The sequence below is a fragment of the Marmota marmota genome, unplaced genomic scaffold, assembly GCF_001458135.2.
Source record: "Marmota marmota marmota unplaced genomic scaffold, marMar, whole genome shotgun sequence".
In the NCBI taxonomy this organism is placed as follows: domain Eukaryota; kingdom Metazoa; phylum Chordata; class Mammalia; order Rodentia; family Sciuridae; genus Marmota; species Marmota marmota.
In genome coordinates, this window is record NW_025999999.1 from 8,599,610 (window position 1) to 8,607,963 (window position 8,354).

Sequence of the window (8,354 nt, forward strand, 5' to 3'; positions counted from 1 at the left end):
TTCTTGATATGAGTTTCTCATTTTTATATATCCCTAAGTGTGAAAGACTATTCGCAGGGATTAGTACAATGTCTTTATTGTATCAGAGTGCTTTAGAACCAACTTGCCCTATTTGTTTCCTGGTCAATAGTATGTACAAGAATGAGTAAGGGGTTGGGGTTGTGGCTCAGTGGAAGAGTGTTCACCTAGCATGCATGAGACACTGGGTTCGATCCTCAAAACCACATAAATGTAACATAAAGATATGTGTCCACCAAAGACTAAAAAATAAATATTAAAAAAAGAAGAAGAGTTAGGATCTACACCAGGGCTCAGCAAAGTTTTTTTTTTTTTTACTTGCTTTTCAAATACATGACAGTGGAATGCATCACAATTCTTATTACACATATAGAACACAATTTTTATAGCTCTGTTTATTTTATAAGTATGTTCACACCAATTCATGTCTTCATACATATACTTTGGATAATGATGAGCAAAGTTTTTCTTAAAGGGCCCGATAGTGAATATTTTGTTTGTGGACTGTATGTCTGTGTCCTAGCTATTCATCTCTGTTACAGCACGAAAGCAGCCACAGACAACATGTAAATGGATGAATATGACTGTTTCAGTAAAAGTTTTTTTTTTTTTTTTTTTGATACTGGGGATTGAACTATATCACTAATCTTCATTCCTAACCCTTTTTATATTTTGAAATGGGTTTTGGTCAGTTGCTGAGGCTGACCTCGAACTTGCAATTCTCCTTTCTGCCTCAGCCTCCCAAGTTGCTGGGATTACAAGCATGTGCCACCACGCCCAGCTTCAAATAAACTATTTTTATAAATTTTAATTTTTGTTTTTTATTTATGTGGTGCTGCGGATTGAACCCAGGGCCTCACACATGTGAGACAAGTGCTCTACCGCTGAGCCACAACCCCAACCCCTTTTTTTAAAAATATTTTTTTAATTATAGATGGACCCAATACCTTTATTTATTTTATTTATTTTTATGTGGTGCCAGGGATCGAACCCAGTGCCTCATGCATGCTAGGCAAGTGCTCTACCACTGAACCACAGCCCCGACCCTCAATAAAACATTTTATTCCATAAAAATGGGTCTTGGCTTATGAGTGCAGTTTACCAACTTGTGATCTAGATTATTCTCTAATGTTATGGAGATTTGGATTCTTTTATTCTTTTTTGGTTGTAGTTGGATGCAATACCTTTATTTTTATGTAGTGCTGAGGATCAAACCCAGGGCCTTGCGTTGCTAGGCAGGCACTCTACAACTGAGCCACAACCCTAGCCCCATGTTGTTAAGATTCTATGATGGTAAAGAGGGAGAAAAAGTATTTTAACAGTCAAACTACTCTTTTTGTGATAAGTGATAAATGTATTGAGTCATCAAGTACTCAGTCACTTGGTACTTTGCAGCTCAGCCATCTCTCTGATTCTAAGAAAGTCTTCAGTCCTGAGGCCTTCAAGCCAGGGAACACTCACAAATGTAGAATTATTGACTACAGCCAAATGGATGAACTGGCATTGCTTTCTCTACGGACGTAAGTCTGCCATTATCCCGTGTGGGGGTGTAGAGGAGTGCTCCTGTGTGCATGTGCTCTCAGTATCTCCTGGCCTTGCTGGAAGTGGGATTCTTTTCTTGTCAGCAAGATTGTAGTCATGCTGACTTTTAGGCAACTTTAGCCCAAGCTTATTTAATCATGTATTTTCCTTTTGTCCTAGATCTATTATCGAAGCTCAATATCTTGGATATCATGACATCAAAACTGGGTCAGTGGTGAAGGTAAGACCGCAAGCTTATATATAGATACCCACCTTCAGACATTCTGTAGTTCACAGGTTAATTGTAAGTTCATTAGTCTTCCTGTTAACACATGTGAAATCATGTTCCTTGCTTCTGCCTGCTAACTGGAATTTCTTTCTCTTCCCTTGGGTAACTTGTAATTAATTTCAAGGTAAGGTCTTAATTAGCAGCAGAGAGGCAGTAGGTGATAGTCCTGGGACTTGGGATTTGGTGGTGGTTATTAGAACACATTGAAAGTTAGTTCTGTGATAATTGAGCTCTCTGGAATATTAGAAGCCAGTTCAAGTTGCCTGGCCTTCAGTGTATCTCTAAACAGCTCCCCTTTTTGGTAGAGTTTGTTCCTTAGGAGACTTGGTCCCCTCATTTAGGGAATGTATTTTCAGGCAGACAAAAAGTACATGCTCAACCAAAAGATGTGAATGCTTCCATAAATAAACCTCATTAAATCTTTATCTGTGTGGTTATGTGCTTACCCATGTGAGATCTGGAATAACATGCATAGTTAGCCCAGGAAGGTAGGCTTCAAAGAGGTGTGATATCTCTGTTTTAAAAGATGAAGGGAAACCATTCTTGAGAGACATTGTAGCATTTTTTTCTTTGGATTCCTTAGGGAAAAGTATTGACCATAAAGCCATTTGGGATCTTGGTGAAGGTGGGTGAGCAAATGAGGGGCCTAGTACCTGCCATGCACCTGGCTGACATTCTGATGAAGAATCCAGAGAAGAAGTACCACATTGGGGATGAGGTCAAGTGCCGGGTGAGCCTTTTTTTTGTTTTTTGTTTTTGGTACCTGGGATTGAATTCAATCAATTGCACTCAACCACAGAGTCATATCCCCAGCCCTCCTTTGTATTTTATTTAGAGACAGGATCTCACTGAGTTGCTTAGCGCCTTGCTTTTGCTGAGGCTGACTTTGAAATCTCGATCCTCTGTCTCAACCTCCTGAGCCTCTGGGATTACAAGTGTGCACCACCGCACCCAGCCCGGGGAACCTCTTGAAGGGTCTATTGGGGTTTTGACTAGATGGAGTTGAAGTTTCTGCCTTTTCCCGTAAAGCGAGGTAGAACATCTGCATTATGTACAGGGAAAAGTGATTTCCTGCTCTTAGGAATTGGGTAGTATGATTGGGAGTTATATTATCCATATAGGAAGAGAGAAGCCAATGTGTCACTTTCTGCCACGTTTGATTGCAATCTATATACTGTTGTCATGTCTTAAAATGGAGAGGGGAGGGTGAGCTGGAACAACAGAATCATTGATATTATGTATAACAACTACCAAGTAGCATGTGTTCTGTAACAGGTACCTGACATGGATTATTTTCATTTTGTCACTCTATAAAGTAAACATTGTCCTCATTTTGCAGACTGAGAAATTAAAGCTAAGGATAGCTGAGTATCTTGCCCCATATCACACAGTTAATTAAACAGCAGAACCAGTTTTCAGGTTTAACTCTGTGATTTTTTTTTTTAATATATTTTTTTAGTTGTCAATGGACCTTTATTTAATTTATTTATTTATATGTGGGGCTGAATCGAACCACATGCTAGGCAAGTGCTTTACCACTGAGCCACAACCCCAGCCTTCTTATGTGACCTTAATGCCTTCTGGATTTCTGGTAGAGGTGGGACTTGGAACTGGAAAGAATGGTTAGGATTTGGAAGATTGTGGAAGAGCAAGAGATGTGTTCCAGCATAGAAATAACCTAGTCAAAGCCACAGAAACATGAGTGGTTTTTTTTACAAGATCTTGAATTCCAAGAAAAATTTCATAGAGTTGTGAAGATTAAACATGATAATAAACAGAGCACCTAACTTAGGACCTGGTGTATTCAGGTTCTCGGTGTGAAAGTTTCTGAGGATTTTCGAGCCCAGGATTCTGTGCTTGCCGAGCATGTGCCTACCACTGAGCTATACTCCCAACCTTATATTTTCTTCTTTATTTTGTTATTATTGACTCAATAAAGGTAATGACTGTGCATTGGTACAAAATTTTATATAGTAAAATCAAGAAATAAAAATAGAGGAGTTTCTCTGCCCTTAATGAGATTATCTTCTGAGGGGTGAAAGATGATTGCATCAGTCAGTCCTAGTGTAGAGGGAATAAACAACAATGCTAACATGGTAAATTGGTCCTGTCATTCATTTCATTAGACTAGCTGCATACCTACTAGGCAGGAGCTGAGGTGAGGTAAAAGTTACTAGAATACAAGATTCTGGAGGTGCTGTAAAATAATGAGCATTGCTGCATGGCCAGGATGGGTAGTTTTTCATATCTTATGGAAGGAAATACATTTGATATAGAGATTTATATGCCTTGACGGTCATTCTGCAGGAAGCAGAGAAGATTTGCAACTGAGATTATTAGAGGAGATGAGGTAACAGGTTCTTGGGGAATTGCCCATGGCCTTTGGGTTCAGGGGGGTTACAGGTACCAGTTCAGCAGCTTTCTTGATAACAGGTAACTTGATGACCACCATCTTTCCCCTAGGTTTTGCTTTGTGACCCTGAAGCCAAGAAGCTGGTAATGACCCTGAAGAAAACTCTGGTCACGTCCAAACTGCCTGCCATTACCTGCTATGGTGATGCCAAGCCTGGACTACAGACACATGGCGTCATCATCAGGGTCAAGGACTATGGCTGCATTGTGAAGTTCTACAATGATGTACAGGGACTGGTTCCCAAGCATGAGCTTAGTGCCCAGTATATCCCTGACCCAGAGAGGGTCTTTTACATTGGCCAGGTACATTTCCCTTGGATAGGATTTACTACCCTTATGACCTTGTGAACAAAAATTTGAGGGACTAGTAAGCAGGAAGACTACCTTTTACAAAAATACGGAGTAGAGTACAAACAGCTCCTGCACAATAATGTAGTGGTCCTGAGCCAGCTAAATGGAGGAGAAGGGGCGGAGAACATAGATGCCCTTACTGGCTAATTAATGGACCCAGACCCACAACCTGGAAGAAATCAGTCATTACCTATAATGAACCAGTGTCCTTAACATCAGAAATTCTTCTGAAGCCCACTGTCTCCCCAGGCGCATTGCTGTGAAACTAGTAAGTTTAGGTCTGATTAGAAAAAATAATTTTTTAAAACTTAAGGTTGTACCCAAAAAAGTTATTTCTGTCTTCCTTTTATTCAGAAGGCCGGTTTGTGAGGATTCTGTGTCACCTCTGTACATTTCTTCTTTTCACTACATTCTTATGTGATTCAAGGTCTTGATGGGTCTCCCGAGGCTTCTGCAGCACTGGTAGAGGGCACCATGCTCCTGGGCCTTGAGGCCTGCTGCCTGAGCAGGTAATCATGTGTGCTTTCTCACCAGGTGGTAAAGGTTACAGTGCTGAACTGTGAGCCATCCAAGGAGAGGATGCTTTTGTCCTTCAAACTGCTGAGTGATCCAGAGCCCGAGAACAAGAAAGAGAGTGTGGGACATGGTCAGAAGACAGGAAGAGTCGTTAATGTTGGGCAGGTATTTGGACTTCTTCAGACAAGTTATTCTGTTGTTCACTGACAGAGTGGGGAGCCACTAACACATGAGATACTATATATAGTCCATGTTGGAGAGAAATCAAGGTAGCTCATGAGAGTCTGGGACCAGAGGAGTTTTTGAGAGAGGACTTCATTTATGTTCTTTTCCTGTGTGCCAGAGTAAATGAGAGCTCTTTTGAAAGGAAAGTTTTGTTACAGGTGGCTTCTCAGCAGAGTGCCACTGGTTTGTGAAGGATTATCTTCTCTGGTCACTAGGGCCAGCCTCTTTCCTCTGGAACCTATTGGAGGGATCAGCAAGAAGTGATAGGACCCCACAGATGAGTCCTGAGTTGGTGGTGGGGTGAGGTCTGGAGGAAAGCTTCCTCCCTGCTTCTGGCCTCTCAGAGATTCCTGGCTCTGGAATTTTGTGCCTCTGACTTCTGCCTGATCCTGACTAGGTTTCTGTCTGCTCAAGACAAGTGCTAGATTTTGTCTTTTTATTCCCTGAGCAGGTGGTGGATGTGAAGGTTTTAGAGAAGACCAAAGATGGGCTTCAGGTGGCTGTCCTGCCCCACAACATCCCTGCTTTCCTTCCTACACCTCATTTGTCAGACCATGTTGCCAACGGTCCGCTATTGTATCGCTGGCTCCAGGCGGGCGACACCCTTCACCGAGTCCTGTGTCTGAGCCAGAGCGAGAAACATGTTGTATCCTTGACTGGTTCTGTGGGGCAGAAGGTGTGTGGGGGGGTCCTGGGCCTTTGGGTGGCAAATTCTGGACCAAGCTCTACTTAGTTGAAAACCTCAGGGGGGAAAAGAATCAACCGTTTTATCTCAGATATTGCTCCACAGGGCCAAACTAGTGATGAAGCCTGTGCCTGAAAAGTAAAAGCAGGCGTGAGAAAGGGCTACTCACAGATGGTGGTGATAAGGGTGGAGTAGGCAGAAAGTTTGCCTGGGAGAGTAGGAGTCCAGGGGATGAGGAGGAGTTAACGCACACACAGACCCAGTGGAGCAGCCCCAGTGTCACGTGTAGTCTTCTTGGAACATTCAGTGTTTGCCCCTTGGGGTGGAACAGTTAATAAGGTGCTGCTGTCCTTCCCCTTTTCTCCCTACCACTCTCCTTGGGCACATGGGGCTCATAAATAATCCTTTCAGTGTTTATGTGGGTGCACTGAAGGAAGATATTGTCTTCTCACTGAATATAAAATAAGATCATCTTAGAGTGGCAGAGGAGGTTTAGTAGGGTTTGTTGTGAAGATGGGTCAGCAGAGAATCGTGCAGTGGCTGACCCAACTGCCAGACCTTGGGGATGAGCCGTCCCATTTTTGGTCCCCTCCAGTAATCTGGAAATGAGCTAACCAGTAAAGGACTAAAATTGATTTTCAAATGTTAAGTGTGCATCAGAAGTCCCTGGAGGGCTTGCTGAAACAGATGGCCAGGCCCTACCCCGCCAGAGTCACTGATTCATTAGGTGGGTGGTGTTTAAGAACTTGGCTTCTTCTAACCTCTGGGTGATTTTGCTGCTGGTCTGCACACACACAGACTCGTTGAAGTAGCAGAGGATGTAAGTGAAAAAGAAAAATGGGAGAGTTGGACATTTCTTCTGCTCTTATGAGATCATTCCTTGACAGAGTACCTACCACTAGCTCCTTTGCAGGAAGCCATCCTTGGTTTCCTCAGTAGAAGGTGGTCAGGATCCCAACAGCTTCTCAGAAATCCATACAGGAATGCTGCTTATTGGTTTTGTGAAGAGCATCAAGGACTATGGTGTGTTTGTCCAGTTCCCCTCCGGTCTTAGTGGACTGGCACCCAAAGCTGTAAGTTTAGTTCCACGAATGGGACACCAAGTTCATGGAACATGAGGGGATGGGAAGGATCAGGATACTTAACTCTTTGAAGAAGTCAAGAGGCATCACTTGAGGTGTGTGGTGGGGTGAGTGGAGCCAAGAGCCTGGCTACACCTTTTACCTGCCATGTGGTCCTGGAGAAAGGACACCTATTGTTCCGTACATGGCAGCATTGGGTGAGTGGGCCGTGGATCCATTTAGTCTCCAATATGAAGAGGATGAAACTATGTTTACACTCAGCATTTTCAGAGTTGGAAATGGATTTTCCTGGACAACCCCCAGTACCAGTTTTATAGCCTTCTGGGATTTTGAGAAGTTAAGACACCAGAATATCCTTGAAATTATTATTCCCTCCTATTATTGAATTTTAAACTTTTCAGTCAGGAAAGTATACATAGCAATCCTGTTCTTGGACCTCCATTGTGCCTGCTGAATAAACTGGGACCTAGAGAGGGAAGGGCATTCAGACTAGATTCAGTGTAAGATGACACTGAGCAAATGGCACAGAGCTAATTCCTGCCATAGGTTGTTGATAAATATTTTTTTCTCTTCATTGGTCTCGCTTCTAATATTTTATCAAAGAAAGTCTAATTGCGTTCCCTGCTAGAAAGTTTTTTTTTTAAATGGGAACATGGGGGAGGACCCCGGAAACATTCCTAGAGAGGGCAAGAGGGTCACCAATGGGAGTTGGAGACACACAAACAGCCTTGGTCTCTGGTTTGCTAGTAATGTGCCTTCTCTGCTGCTGGGTGTCCTCTCTGAAGGCTGGGTTGGGCAGCCTGGTTCTCTTCCTATGATTTTATGCATGGACAGTAGAGCTGTGCTGAGAGAGGGCTGGGTGGAGCTTCCCAGGTCCCCTTTCTCCTTACTCCCCCACCCCATTTTTAGACATATAAAATGGGTTGTCTTAATAGAGACTTCCTTTATTTTCCCCATTTTCTGCCTACTTTTTCCTTCAGATCATGAGTGATAAGTTTGTAACCAACCCAAGTGACCACTTTGTTGAGGGGCAGACAGTGGTTGCAAAAGTGACCAACGTGGATGAGGAGAAGCAGCGGATGCTGCTGTCGCTACGGCTGTCAGACTGCACTCTGGGGGAACCAGCCAGCACCAGCCTCCTCCTCCTGAGCCAGTGCCTGGAGGAGCTGCAGGGTGTGCGCAGCCTCATGAGCAACCAAGGTGGGGGCCTCTGGGCCTGTTTGGTAGGGCAGGAAGCAGAGGATGAGGGCTGGCG

At 43.4% G+C, this 8,354-nt stretch overlaps 1 protein-coding gene across 2 annotated transcripts in view; it reads left to right on the forward strand.

Moving 5' to 3' along the window:
• Pdcd11 (programmed cell death 11) overlaps positions 1-8,354 on the forward strand; it is a 44,172-nt gene that overhangs the window by 13,925 nt on the left and 21,893 nt on the right. For both annotated transcript variants that reach the window (XM_015494740.2, XM_048807267.1), the window contains exons 10-17: positions 1,414-1,538; positions 1,720-1,780; positions 2,412-2,558; positions 4,292-4,543; positions 5,126-5,272; positions 5,784-5,978; positions 6,920-7,090; positions 8,080-8,299. In XM_015494740.2, coding sequence (XP_015350226.1) covers positions 1,414-1,538; positions 1,720-1,780; positions 2,412-2,558; positions 4,292-4,543; positions 5,126-5,272; positions 5,784-5,978; positions 6,920-7,090; positions 8,080-8,299 — 1,318 coding nt within the window. The remainder of the gene's footprint in view (positions 1-1,413; positions 1,539-1,719; positions 1,781-2,411; positions 2,559-4,291; positions 4,544-5,125; positions 5,273-5,783; positions 5,979-6,919; positions 7,091-8,079; positions 8,300-8,354) is intronic.